Here is a 15241-nt window from a genome sequence, read left to right as displayed (position 1 = left end):
GGGTGAAGAAGGGAGACACAGGAGAGCTGTGGGAAAGTGGCCCAGGGAAATGTAGAAACTCTGGCAGTGAAAGGTTGGCTGCCAACAGCTGCTACCATTAGGGTCCCTGGGCCGGAACCCGGAGTAGAGGATGGGCCTGGGTTCCCCCATAACCTGCCACTACAGAAACACCTCCGGGGAAGGGAAGGCAGGCCCTTGTCAGGACAGGAGGCTAAACTGTTCTGAAATAAGCCCTAGGGACAACAGAGACTGTGGGAGTTCTCTCACCAACCTCCTTGCTGGCTTATGATGAAAAGGGCACAGTAGACTGTAACCTTGGCCCTAGAGAGAGAAGGGCTGCATGGAAGGTCGCAGTGAGCCAATGATGCTAGCATAAACCGCCTAGAAGCATGGGACCCACAGGGACAAGGTCGGAGCTCTGCCACACGACACAAACACTTCTCTTGTAAATACATATTAATGTATGAATACATATTTGCATGAGAATTTGACACTTTCTCTTTCCAAGTACATTCTTGTGAACAAAACTTCATACACAGTTTTATATAAATAAGAGGTCACAAATACAGATGACACAAGTTCTGTTTTAATTGGAATTAATATTTGCAAATATTACTTATTTAAAATATTTACTCAGCCCTACTTGTCAGTTATGTTACTGCTTATAAAAGTGAAGGATTTAGACTACTGACTTGAGCCAAATATAGAGCAGAAAACACTGCACAAGGTTTCATGTGCAGCTCTTCCAAATGCATATTTGGTTTAATCCACACCTATAACTTTTCAGTACTTCAGCAGACCATGCCAATTGGGGTCATTTTTAGTAAACTGTGTAGTGGTTTTGTGATGTGGATAAATAAGAGCAAGAACAGACAGTTATCTTGTGACCAGGGCCAGCTCCAGGCACCAGCTCAGCAAGCAGGTGCTCGCGGCGGCCAACAGAGAGGGGCTGCATGTCCGGCTCTTTGGTGGCAATTCGGTGGGGGGTCCCTCCATTTCCGAGTGAAGGACCTGCCACCGAATAATGAAGTGGCTGTAGTAGTGCCACAGAACGCAATCGCGGCTTTTTTTTTCTTTTTTTCTTTTTTATGCTTGGGGCAGCAAAAAACCCTGGAGCCAGCCCTGCTTGTGACCTAAGGTAGGATTTAAACTTCGGTCTCGAGAAGTGAAAGGCTTGTTATCCACTGTGCCATCCATCACTCCCTTCTCCCGTGCTTGAAAGGGGTTTATGTTGTAAGTGATCTGACTGAGATAAAGCTGCTGCATAGTCCACTCTTAGGCAAATCTTTCATCTTTTGAAACAGAATAGTCTTCTAAGCAGAAGACTGGACTGAAGGAGAGAATCTTCTAGTCTTTTTTCTCAATGTAAGGAGACCAGGCTCTTTTCTCTGCCAGTAAGAAAAGGATGATCTGCTTCCTATTCTTACTGAATGAATAACAGCTGCGCAGTTGCCTCCAGTTCTGCGGGATCACTGTTAAAACTGGATTACTTAAAGTATGATACCTATATCATTTGCCACTGTGCTATGGAAAAATCAGCTTTCACAATGAGTCATTTCTTTGTTATCTCTAATCTTCTCCTGTTATAAATGCACCCATGAGACCTGGAACCAGATTCACCAAAGAGAAAATTGGCAGATTTTCACTTTTAAAGCATAATTGTCCTCCCGTTAAACTCTTCAAATAAGTAATACATATTTTAATAATTATAAAGGTCTAGAAAAACACACATACAGTCAAGATCACCTGAAAATATTAATATCCACCAAGGGGGACTGATCAGCAGGGGACGTTACCTTGAGCTCTTGCAACAAAGACATCAGTACCTGCATGACAGTAATATTTCTAGATAACCTTGACTATGCATCCCAAAAATTCTGTATTTACTAAGGGCCATTTTTCTATATGGAAAATAATCTCTGTGATCTAGTGTTAATTGCATTCCCATACGCTAATACTGAAATTAAATTAATTTGTTGCAGTTTGAAAAGCAAAACCTATTTTCTCATTCTGCCTTCAATTAATTTGAGCCATGGTGAAAACTGAATTTACAGATACCCTATCAGTCAGTGAATTCACACATTTCTCCTAGATTTATATTTTATATGCATGTGGACAAATATAGAAACCATCTGGAATATGATTCATTGTGTCTTGGAATGCCTGTTTACATATGAAATTTTACTAAAATAGAATGGCCTCATCAGACTCTCTTATTACTGGGTCTTATTTATATGGTAGGTTTTCATAAATATACATAGTCAAACTTTGCTCTGTTATAAAACCAGTGCAAAAAGATACTAGTTAGTTCCACTTTTGTTTTTAGTCAAATTTACACACCCTCACAGTTCTCATCCATCACCACAAAGATGTAGGGTTAAGTTTGTAAATCACTCAGAGAAACACTTGAATCCAAACAAAAGTTTATCCACTGCATTATTTTTAAAGTTTTTTTTAAAGAATGATGATGTTCTGGGCCAAATCTGTTGCTGCGTCTCTTAACTTTAATGGGGTAAATCTCAGAGTGTAAGGCATAGTTCCAAATGTTTTTGCTGAAAAGGTTTGGATTAGTCATATGTTTAAGTGCTTTGACTCCGGCTCATGTCTTACAGAATAATATTTTATAATAATAACTAAAAGTTGGAAGAGTTTAGAAGATCTTCAGGTAAGATGAGGTGAGCATATGAATGAGTTTGGAGGGCAGTAGTGAATTTGAAATTCAGGGCTGTCATTTTGTGACATGCATTCTGATTCATTACAGAGGTTTAAATCATTGGTAACTCAGTTGAAACCAGCAGAATTTCATGATCCAAGATGAGCAAAATGCAAACAGTAAACAAAGATAAGTAAATAAGGTTAAAAAGCTCTCCTAATCTAAGATATAAATAAAACTGGTTTTAGAAAAAACATTTTTTGCCAATTTTAGCCTGATGGTACAATATGTCTAATACTAGGTTTGAATACAAAATGACAAAAACTGGTAAAATTTTGCCATCTATGATTTTATCTCAGCTCTTGTCATGTTTTGGTGTTTTTCTGCTAGTCCTAACTCCTGCAGTCATGTTATGATAATCTCTGCTGTTTCTTTTTTTAAAGGAAAGGAAACATGTATGTGTCAAGGTAACAGAGAAAAGTCTAGAAATAAGACTCCTGAAAGGCTCAAACTAGAGGCACATAAAGCCCCCAGTTTTAATATCTTAATTCTTGGGTGCTTTCAGCCAATCCTATGATCTTTTAGGGTGGACTCATGATTTTTGAATGTTCAAGGTTGGTAAAACTGGTCTTCTATGATATCTAGTTATTATAGTGCATTTAGCATATACCTGTAGTACTATACAAGGCTGTGAAACCTCTGCAATACCCAGCTAAGATATGAGCTAAGGACAATCTCAGCTACAACTTCAAATGCCTTGTCTGGGTTTGTCAATAACACAATAACACAAATTCGGATATAACGCGCGGTAAAGCAGTGCTCCGGGGGTGGTGGGGAGCAAGGCTGCGCACTCCGGTGGATCAAAGCAAGTTCAATATAATACGGTTTCACCTATAACATGATAAGATTTTTTGGCTCCCGAGGACAGTATTATATCAAGGTAGAGGTGTACCTGAAACTAGCTTAGCAGTTTTTTTCCTTAGGTTATTACATCTTTTCAGTGTGTGTACCAACTTCAATGGAATACCCGTATATAGTCGTTCATTAGCCCGTTCGTTTATAAGCCGATTCCCCAAAATGGATAGATAAAAATAGCAAAAACTGTATGACCCTTTCATAAGCGGACCCTATATTTCAGGAGTTGGAAAATTTTGCTTTCTGGCCCGTCAGGGTAAGCTGTTGGTGGATCGGGACATTTGGTTTACTTGGAGCATCTGCAGGCACGGAGCCCCTCAGCTCCCTGTGGCCACGGTTCCCCGGCACTTCCTGGAGCTCCCATTGGCTGGGAACAGCAAACTGTGGCCACAGGGAACTGAGGGGCTCCATGCCTACAAATGCTCCCAGGTAAACAAAACTACAATGTATTAGATCAGGGTTTGGCAACCTTTGGCATGCAGCCTGCCAGGTTCAGCCAATTGCGGCTCTTACTGCCCACGGTTTGCTGCTCCAGGCCAATGGGGGCAGCGGAAAGTGGCGGGGCCGAGGGATGTGCTAGCCGCTGCTTCCTGCCGCCCCCATTGACCTGGTGTTTACCCTGGTGGGCTGTGTGCCAAAGGTTGCCGATCCCTGTATTAGATATTCAATTCAATGATTACATAGAGTTTAAAATCATCAAATTTTGGTGTAGATCTGTTTATAAGCTGACCTCCGCTCTTTGATGCGTCACTTTTTACCAAAAACATTCGGCTTATGAACGAGAATATATGGTAGTTAGTCTGTAGTGCAAATTCCTAATAGTTAGTTACAGCCAAATTCTTGTTCATAAATACAGCTCTCACAAAAAGATTGTGAGGAACTGAGTGACAGTTGGAGGGAACAAATTTTCCCCTCTAAACCAGAGTAGACTAGTGAAGACAGTCTGTGGAGTTCCTGCAGCCTATTCTCAGCAGTAGAGGCCAAAGTGCACTGCATTCCTTCTAAATCAACTGGCCCCATCTCTTACCTTTCCTCCCACTCTCTGCTTCTATGTTGCTTCCAGGGAGCAGAATTCTCTTGAAAAATTTTATGACTCTTTCCTTCCACAACACAGTGAAAATGCAGCAAATCCAGAGCAGTTTTTTTGGTCTTCATATGCTGCATGAGGAAAAACTGTTGCCTCCTTAGGGCATGTCTATACTGCAATTAAACACCCATACTATCTCATGTCTACTGACTCCAGCTCACAGGGCTCAGGCTCCAAGGTTGTTTAATCATGGTGTAGACATTTGGGGTCAGGCTGGAACCTGGGCTCTGGAAACCTGCCTGTTGCAAGGTCCAACTCAACCTTGAACATCTACATTACAATTAAACAGCCCCATAACCGGAGTCAGCTGTTGTGGGCTGGCTATGGGTGTTTCTAACTGTAGTTTAGACATACCCTTAGAGACATCCTGCAATTGTTCCACTGAATATGATACTCTAGGGTCAGTGAGAGTTTTAAAATCACAATTAGATTACTAAAGAGATCAGTCCAGAATAAATGAGAGAGATCATGCAATGTCATGTACTTTTTTTTTTTTTTGACCACAATAGCCCTGTAAATTCATTTTTGAACCCACTAAGCTAGGCATTCAGAGAGAAGCTACACCTTTTTCTAGTGTTCTCAGAGGTTAAAATCTTGATGGAGTTTTTTAAAGATATCAAAATAAATGTAGCAAGAGTCTGTCATTATTTGAAGTAATTTTATAATATATAAAGCTAAGAATATGGACTATATATGAAAATGTATCCTAATTGCTTCACAAATTACTTTTTGTGTAAAACTGAGTTATGCATACACTAGAAGCATAAATTAATCTCTTTATAGCAATATACTCTAATTTTGATGTGATGAAACTGATTTCTTTTTAAAATTGTAAACGAAAAAGTTTGCAAATGGAAATGTTTTGCAGTCTGGAAGTGTGATACAGTGGTTAATTTTTATAGGAAAATTACAAAATAGGAATTTATACAGTATAATGAAAACACTGACTATACCACTAAAGCAATACTACATTGTTTCCTTTTAGCATTTCTTGCTGTCCATAGTTAATACCACTAAGGATAAAATTACTTTTTTAATTTACTACTTATCTCTCTTCACATTTTGTAAGGGTTGGAGTGCCCTATTATAATTCTTCCCACAGGCTATGTCTTTAAATTTCACTTCAGCTGCCATTTTAAATTAACTTTTATGAGTGTGTGGAAAGGAAACCCTCCTTATTCCTCAGTTATTTTTACTAAACATAGGTTACAGCAAGATTATGCATTAGAGGAAAGCTTGAACTCTTTTTCTTAAGGCCCTGGTATTTAGTCAGTCAGTGTGCTGCTCAACTGTTAATATCTTGTTCAAGGTCATTAAAATCACAGACACACATGCATTTCCATACTCTGAGGATTGTCAGGGCAGGAGGGAAAGAGGAGTGAAGGAGATAGACAAATGGTATGAATGACTAGCTCCTGTCATGATATGCATGATATACAAACTGTTTCACAGCTGGCATCTGTCATTCTTTTCTTTCATCTAAGCATATCACAGTAAAAATTAGGACGCTAAGTATAGCCAGTAAAAAAGCTTTGCTGGGTGTGGGGGGGAGAAGTGGAACTACTTATGTGAGAGAATGGAAGAGTGCACAGCAGTCAGAATTCACTTCCCTGTCACTTGAAATATGTTAAAGTGCTAGTCTCACCCTTTTTTAATAGTTATCTGAGCTGTTATGTGCCCTGACTAGGATATAATGTCTTGCATTAATACAGTACCATTCACTGCAAAGGATCCCAAAGTGATGTAGTAAGGTTAACAAACTGAAATAGAAACTATATGCAGGGATCAATTACAGAGACTACTGAAATGTGGTCACCATTGGGATAACCTACAGAAACCCACAACGATTGTACACAGCAGTTTCGGAGAAGAGGTAAGGAGTATCGGCCAAGATCCTTAAACTAGTGACTGAGGTTAGCCTCCTAAGGGTGGAACTTTCAAGGGAGCCCAAGTGATTTAGGGGCAAAATTGCCATTGAAATTCAGTGGGTGCAATGGCTGAAGTAATGATACTAAGCCTACGTCCACACTACCGCTTTAAATCGATATTAGTAAAATCGATTTTATAAAACAGGTTTTATAAAATCGATTTTACGCGTCCACACTAGGGCACATTACTTCGGTGGTGTGCGTCCATGGTCCCAGGGTACCATCGATTTCCGGAGCGGTGCACTCTGGGTAGCTCAGTAAAAGTATAGGACCAATAACTTCGATATCTGTCCACACTAACCCTAAATCGATTTAGTAATATCGATTTTAGGGTTACTCCTTTCGTTTAGCTGGAGTACAGAAATCGATTTTAAGACCCCTTAAAATGATTTTAAGTGCCTTGTAGTGTGGATGGTTACAGCGTTAAATCGATTTAACGCTGTTTAAATCGATTTAACGCTGTAATGTGGACCTGAGGCACGGAGGTGTCAAAATCAGACTCCTGAAAGGGATATGGTAGTCCGGAATGGTTGAGAACCACTACTTTAGACCATGCCAGTTCTCTTTAGATGGTCTAAAGCAGATGTTCTCAACCTTTCTGGAATACCCTACCCCTTCTAGGAGTCTGATTTTTGTCTTGTGTATCCCCAAATTTCATCTCAGTCAAGAACTTCTTGCTTACAAAATCAGACAAAAATACAAAAGTTTCTCAGCACACTTTTACTGAAAAATTGCTTACTCTCTCATTTTACCATATAATAAAATTAATTGATTGGAATATAAATATTGTGCTTACATTTCAGTGTATAGCATATAGAGCAGCATAAACAAGTCATTGTCTGTATGAAATTTTAGTTTGTACTGACTTCGCTAGTGCTTTTTCTGTAGTCTGTTGTAAAACTAGGCAAATATCTAGATGAGTTGATGTACCCCAGAAGACCCCTCTACGTGTATCCCTGGTTGAGAATCACTAATCTAAAGAAAAGAGCATAAGGTGGGAGTTAGAACATCTGATCCCAGAACTGCTACAGACTCGCTGTGCTATCTTAGTCAAGTCATTTCATCCCTCTGCCTGTGTACTTCCCCTCTTCCCCCCACCCAGTGTATACATGTGACATAATAGAGGGGTGGTGTGAGAACTAATTAATGTTTGCACACAGTGCTTTGAACATATGAAGTACAAAATTTTGTTTCGCCCTGAGAACCTCCTTCTCTCAGAATATCTGAACTGTGGGCCCATTCTTCCATGCTACTCTTCAGGGCATAATTTTCTGGTAGAATGCCTCCCTCAGGAGCAAAATTGCCATTGCCTTCCACATCCACACCTGGGTCATAATTCTTCTCCCCCAAGGGAGTAAATAGCAAGGAATGGACTATAGGTGATACATGGGGGGGCACGTGGGGTCACATGGACCCCTCTGATTTCTGCCAAGGTGAGCTGAGCACAGCTGAACGGTTGTGCCTACTAAAGACACCAGCGGTGAGTGCCCCTGCTGAGCCCCACTAGCTAGTGCCCAGAGCAGGGAATTGAGACCGCTCTCTGCTAGAAGGGAACAGGGGGGCCTGCTGAGTCACATTCCTTCCTCACTAGCTGGCAGCCAGTTACTTGACTGAGTATGTGTCTGGACTAGCCTGCCTGGAGCTCAGAGAGTCAGCTGGGACATTGAGTGGGGAAGGCAGTGGAGCCTGCGGAAGCTGGGGTAGTGAGCCCGGGGAGGCGTTGGGGTGATGGGGAAGGCAGTGGGGACCAGGGGCAATGGGAGAGAGTTGGAGGAGGCAGCAGAGTCCAAGAGTGATTGAGGTTGGGGAGTCCAAGAAGGCAGTGGGGCAGGGTGCTAAGGTGCCATTTTCCCTAAGGCCAATCATGGCAGGGTGAGCTTTAAGAACAGGCGATGTGAGCGACCAACCAAGTGTGCCGTGGTCAGAGGGGTGCCATGGTCAAAAGGGTGTTGCTGGAGGGTGCCTTGGCAGTCACCAGGAAGTTGATGGTGACTGGGGTGGGGGGAGGGAGGACCATTATGCCCTTCCACATCAGCAGTTATTAGTCACCTATGAAATGGACCTAGCTAGTGCAAACTTGCAGAGGAATTTTCACATAAGTGTCATGTGACTGTTCTTCTCTGATCAGTCATGATTCCAAAATGCCAGTAGCACCTGAAAGAGAAAATGATACTAGAAGGCCTCCTTTGCCTTTCCTCTTCAATCTTTAAGGCCTTTTGAGTGTGAATTCCTCTCCTCTGAACCTTTCCATGCTAAACAGTAATTGGGATGACAAAGTCCGTAGTGTAAAGGTGTAATCTATTGATGGTCAATCTGCTCCATGGAATATCCTATGCTGTATAAAATCTAGTTTGCTTTAAACATACATTCCATTTTTAAGTGCATGCAAGCCTTAACACTTCATCAGCTTTATAAGCTGAAAAACACCTTTCTGGGTGGCTAATGCATCCATTACACTAGTGCTACTTCATGTGAACTGAACTGGGACCTACTAAGTTCCTTTGCAAGAAAAAACAAAACTTAAGTGAGTCATTCATTCAGTAGACTTAATTTTCAGCTCTCCCCTGAGGAATTCACAATAAATACCCAAACTGAGTTGAAAATGTAATGAAATAAACATACGTAGCTAATGTAACCAACATCTCCAACATTGTCTCTCATTTCATGAAACAGCAATTGCTAGGTTGCAACTGCAGTCAGAAATGGGGGAATGAATTGTTCTTAATGACAGTGATGAGTGTAGTAAAAAATCAGGCCTGTTTCCTATTCATCAAGCATCACATTAAAGATGGTTGAGGTAATTTTGTATTGAATTGCTTACTACTGTGTTTTGATCTTCTGGCTTCAGCTATTGAAACGAGGCAGTGACTGATGTGGAAGGTTGGGATTCATGTTCTTTTTTCTAATGATAGGTCATTGATGGTGACTCCCAACCTCAACTAGAAGTCACAGAATACATAAAGATTTACTTGCAATAACTCCCATTGAGGTCGCTAGTTGCTAGCCACATAAATCTCTCACATATCAGGGGAAGAAAATAAAACTGACCCTCCTAAGAAAATAACTTTGTTTAAACCTCACCAGATAAATCTCCCTAGTACAAACTATATTAGCAGACATTTTATGACCAACTAAATCATAGTACCATAAATATTTGGGGTAAAAGGAACTTGGGTGACAATAGAGACTTACTAGAAGTCTAAACCTGCGCAAGACTAAAACTGGACCCTATCTGAGAAAGTAATTAGGCTATGAATGGAGTCTTTGCCTTGAAAGATGTTTCCAGAAGGAAGAAAAGGAAATGGAAAGAGGGATAGGATTGCTAGTTAGATTTCCGATTCCTCATTTTATAGGGTCTTGGCTACAGTTATCACTCCAGAAATTCTGGATCAGCCTTTCCTTCCTCTATATTATCAAACTCTTAGCTTATAGAAAAGGTGATCAAAGTCTAGGACTCTGGCAGTCTAAATGGCAGATGTAGTAGTTGAAGTTCCTCATGCAAAATAGGAAGGGGATGAGGTGGTGGGGGAAGAACAGAAATGTTAATACTGGCATGTGAACTGACTGGATAAATTTGTCCCCAAACCAGATAATTGTAAAATTAGGCCAAATGGGGCTATTGAGTAAACAAAAGGAAGTTTATTTGTTTCTTGCCTAACTGGTACAGTCTCTGTGTGTGTAGAGCTCTAGGCACAATAGGACACACAAAAGGAGCTTGTTAGTCTTCAGTTTCAAAACAGAATGGTATGGGATTTTAGTGCCATTATCAACATTTCCTAGCCTTGAGGAATATTGTGTCTATTCTTCATCTGCACAGTTCTCATTAATGTTAATGGGAGTTACCTCGTGTAAATCCATTAGATATTGAATGGAGAAGGCATCATATTTACTCTAGGGTATAAAATAAAAATGAATGTAGTCATTCAGATTTAATATTTTTAGAGGCAAATTGTCCACATATCTTCCTGTTTTGCTAATCGTAGATGAAAAGGAAACCAAAGTAATTTTATTCTATCTATTTGGCTAGAATGAAATAGGAACAGGTCAGTCCATTTGTAAAGGCTCCTAACTGACCTTTATTATTTGACATCTCTAGCACTGTTCTTAAATAGGAATGGAAGATACCCTAACACTGCATAACTTTTTTTTAAGTTTAGGAAAAGCAACAGATATGGCTTCTATTGTTTTTGTTTTCAGGACAAGATGCCAACAAAGCAAAAAGTTTCAGATGGAAGCAATTAATGGAAGATTAGAATTGCAGACAAACACTAAGAAGTGGTTAAGAACTAAGGGAACAATCTTGTCAAAGGGCTTTTGAATCTTTTGTTGCTCTGAAGTAGAAAATTCCTTACATTTTTCTCTCTTTAATTGAAGTAAATCAGGCTTTCAATGTATTTGCATAGTTGTATAATGAAAAAAATCTATTCATAAGGATGAAGGTCGGGAGGGAGAGTGTGCGTGTACTGCTATTGATAAATCACTTTGGAGCCCTCCACATCAGACTTCTGGGTGTTTAGGAAAGGAATAACTCTGTCAAGAGTGAATTATAGCATGTGTATCAGAATTGGAATCACTAAGGTCATATTTTAGTAGGAACCTTAAAAACATTAATGATAGAGAAGGCATAAGACATGGCTTTGCTATTTTGATTGCAAATTTGATAACAAAAAATCACATATTCTACGTGGAGGATTTGTAATGAACAGAAAGGAGTTTGCTTGCCTACACATACCACCTTTGACTCTCAAAACAAGAGATTAAATTGTAACTTAATTTCCAAGTGCTTAATGCAAGTTACTTTTAAAAAATCTACAGTGTGTTAATGGTATCTGAAGAGAAGTTAAGGAAATTATTAATAGCAATTTGTAAGTATGTACGTTTGTTAAGCAAGCTTGAGATACATCTTATATTAGAAAGTTGTGTTTCTTTGTAGGTTCCATGAAATATAAAAACAAGCAATAAGTTTTCCTTAATGTATATAGCTGTTTAGAGTTTGCAACAATTTTTCATACCATTTTGTTAGTGGTAGATGCAAATCAACACTTTTTCTCTTTGTATTCTGTCCCTGTTCATGTGTGAACTGCAGATGGTTCTGTGAAGGGAAAGAGTTGCAGAATTCCCCTGATATTCAGATCCATTGTGAAAGTGGAGGTCTTCATTCACTAGTCATAGCAGAAGCCTTTGAGGACGATACTGGACGTTACACTTGCCTGGCATCAAATTCTGTTGGCTCTGATAGCACTTCAGCAGAAGTATTCATTGAAGGTAAGAAAAAGGGTAAGATGAAAATACTTAGGCTCCTAAATCAATTAGGCATTGCAATGCTGAGCTCGGCAATACTTAAATACCTTTACAAATCTGGGCCTAAGTCTCGTTTTCAAAGGGGATGTAGGCATCTAGGAGCCAAAATCCCATTTTAAAAATGTAACTGACTTTAGATACTGCACATTAGGTTTCGTTTATGATTTTATTGCTTCGAGATTTTCGGCTGAGTCAAGCTAGGCTTTACGCTCAACTTTGTGGCATTTCTGTGTCTCTAAAAATTCAGGGAAGGTTCTAGACGTCAATGGGGAGAACCATATTGATTTTGGCAAAAATTGGCAAACTGAAAGAGGAAATGGGGGAGACACAGGCACTTTGGCATCTGCTTAGCAGAGCTTAGGGCTCCAATAGTCTATAGATCAAAGAACCAGTTGATGGTACCGTGAACACCTTCTGACATACCAATCGTGGCAGCTCAGCTCTGCTCGTCCTCCCAGTACAGTTTTAAAACATCGACACCCTGATTGAAGTATCTTCCAGACAGGAATTAAATAAAAATAATGGAAGAAAGAGTGGAATGGGGCTCACACAGATGCTGGCATAGGGGAAGGATGGATGGTAGATGCTGGTGTGTGGAGGAAGGTGGAAATGTGTGGGAGAATGCAGAAATCTGTTACGGGGGGAAATGAGGAATGGAAGGGTGTACACAGATCCCATGGGGCTTCCTGGAGTCCCTGAAATAGAAGGGCATGAGAAGATGCCACATAGGGTGCTTGGAGTGGGGAGGAATGAAAGGAGTCCCGGCCTACAGAAGCAACAAATAGTGTGATCCTCTACTTAGGATTATTTTGGCATGAAAGCCATTTTGACACTGTAACCTTTTGTAGTGTCATGATCCAAACTTAGACTCCAATCTTACAAACAGAATAAACTCGGAGAGACTATTCACAGATGTTAAGTGCCTCACTTGTTTGCAAAGTTGAGGCCTTAATTTCTAATTGAATGTACTAAATCAAACAAAAAAATTCTGATAGTCACCTAATGAATGCAGTGAGGATCTGGCCTGCATAATTTAAATATTTGCTTCTCTAAAGCTTTTAAGTCAGATTAAAATACAGGCATGTCCAGAACCAAATGCCAATAATTCTTCTCATCTTTTTTTGAATTCAAGATTGCTCATAGTTCAAGTACTGTATTAAACAACTGAAGTTAAACTATTGTGGAAGGAACTCAAAGGCGTTTTTAATTATGGCATATTTAAAGGCATAGTTGAGTTAATTCTAATTTTCCCTTTGAGTAACTATTGTTATTTCAACCATTTTTGGCATAATTTATTTCTTTTGGAGGTTTCAGTTCATAAATGCAGCCTGTTAAAATAAAATTTAACAGTTAAATATGTAAAAATAGATGGATATCGTAAACACTGGTAATGTGTGTAGATATCAACATATTAGAAGGATCAGCTCTTGACCAACAAAAAGTCCACTTTCCATTAGTAATTAGAAACTAAACAGAGATGCATAATTTAGCATTAGTACTATTTTTTATCATTTTCTAAGTGTTGTATTTTCAATATTCAGTACTTAAATACAAAGGAAAATCCCCATCCAATGAATGTATAGTCCAGGGTTCAGCAAACTTGCAGAAGTGCTGTGCCGAGTCTTCATTTATTCACTCTAATTTAAGGGTTTGCCTGCCAGTAATACATTTTAATGTTTTTAGAGGGTCTCTTTCTATAAGTCTATAATATATAACTAAACTATTGTTGTATATAAAGTAAATAAGGTTTTTAAAATGTTAAAGAAGCTTCTTTTAAAAATTAAATTAAATTAAAATGCAGAGCCCCCCTGACCGGTGGTCAGGACCAGGGCAGTGTGAGTGCCGCTGAAAATCAACTCACGTGCCGCCTTCGGCACGCGTGCCATAGGTTGCCTACCCCTGGTACAGTCACTTCTAGATCTAGAGCTGTTATTCTACACTGAGATATATTAGCATGCTGTTGTACATTAATGTCCTGTTAACATCCATTCCTCAAACACACTTCTCTCAAAAGCCCCACCCACGCAAGACCACTTTCTCCTTCATTCATTAGTCTACATGAAAGTTCCTTATGGGTACCCAATTTTGGGAGTAGCAGCCATGATGATAAAGCTCACTGAAATAGTTGTCAGACAGCTGCTGCTTCTGCCAACTTCTCCCCAAAGTCTTTTCTTTTTAAGAACCACAAAAAGGAGTCAGGGAGAATAGCTCATCCCCTTGCCGTTTTGTTGACCAATTTGCCCTAATTTCTGACACACTGATTTTTGATCATTAATTTCTGTCCCATACTTTTCTTGCTTACTCGGCATAAAAGCTTAACACAGTCCTTCCTTGAATTATATCAGTGGGCCTTTTTGTTTGTACTAATTAAGTCTTTCGTTTCCCTTTTGCACCTTTCTCCATCAATTTATTGCTTTAGGTTATTGTGACAGTTTATAAACTTTCATTTGCTTTTCACAGCTGAGCTCACAATTAGGGTAAATTTTTAGGCCCAGTTATTACAACACACTTGCCTCCTAATTTTTATAGCCTAGCAGCATTGAATATAGACTGAATATTTAGGTATCTGCATGATTCTTTCTTTCCCCAGAAGTCAGTCTTTGTGATGTACTAATAACTAGTTGCTTATGATTATATCAAACACAAATTTTTGAGTTTAGGTGCAGAATAAGCAACAATAATTTCTCATTTTCACTCATCTCTAAGGAAGATATCCATACATGCCCACCAGGTATATCGAAGATTTGGATCTAAACAAAATTACTTTCTATGAAACAAGAGCATGAAAAAGCTTTATTCCCGTGTTCAAGATGTTTCCAGATACATAGATTGTTAAAATTTCCAGTTGCACAGAATGCCCTGATTAAATTCTGAGTGTGATAACTGGCAAACATCAAAATTGGAACCCCAATTCTGATATTTTTCAAAGTATTACGTTTCTTTCAAATTTCCCATTAAAGGAAGAACTAAAATCTGTGCATATAATAACCAGAATTTCATGCAATCATTAACAAAGTGGGTAAATGGAAATTAAAGACAGCATTTTGTTTCTCAGAAGGCTATGCGGGGTCATCAGCAGTAGTTTAGTGATGAGTATAATTCATGTAGATGAATATAAATAGTCTCTGAACTGAGGGTGGGCAGTTTAGCATGCAAATGTTATGTTATACTGAGTTATAGTTAAGGTTAAAGTTTATCTATAAATGTATGAGCTGCACCTGTTCACTTAAACCAGCAGGAGGATAAGCCTCTTTGCCACTCCGTAACAAGTATAAGTATGTGGATATAAAAGGATGGTGTCATTGCTACAAATATTTTTATATTTACTGGTGTAAAGCCTTACTTGACAGACAGATG

The 15241-nt window shown here is 39.3% G+C and overlaps 1 protein-coding gene across 1 annotated transcript in view; it reads left to right on the top strand.

Moving 5' to 3' along the window:
- The window catches only part of PALLD (palladin, cytoskeletal associated protein), a 340242-nt gene that overhangs the window by 105805 nt on the left and 219196 nt on the right, over positions 1-15241 (top strand). Inside the window, 1 exon segment of the mRNA XM_030563213.1 lies at positions 11670-11848. Coding sequence (XP_030419073.1) covers positions 11670-11848 — 179 coding nt within the window.

This window comes from Gopherus evgoodei, chromosome 5 (assembly GCF_007399415.2).
Source record: "Gopherus evgoodei ecotype Sinaloan lineage chromosome 5, rGopEvg1_v1.p, whole genome shotgun sequence".
NCBI lineage: Eukaryota > Metazoa > Chordata > Testudines > Testudinidae > Gopherus > Gopherus evgoodei.
Note: the sequence above shows the minus strand (reverse complement) of the source record. Positions and strands in the feature narration are given on the sequence as shown.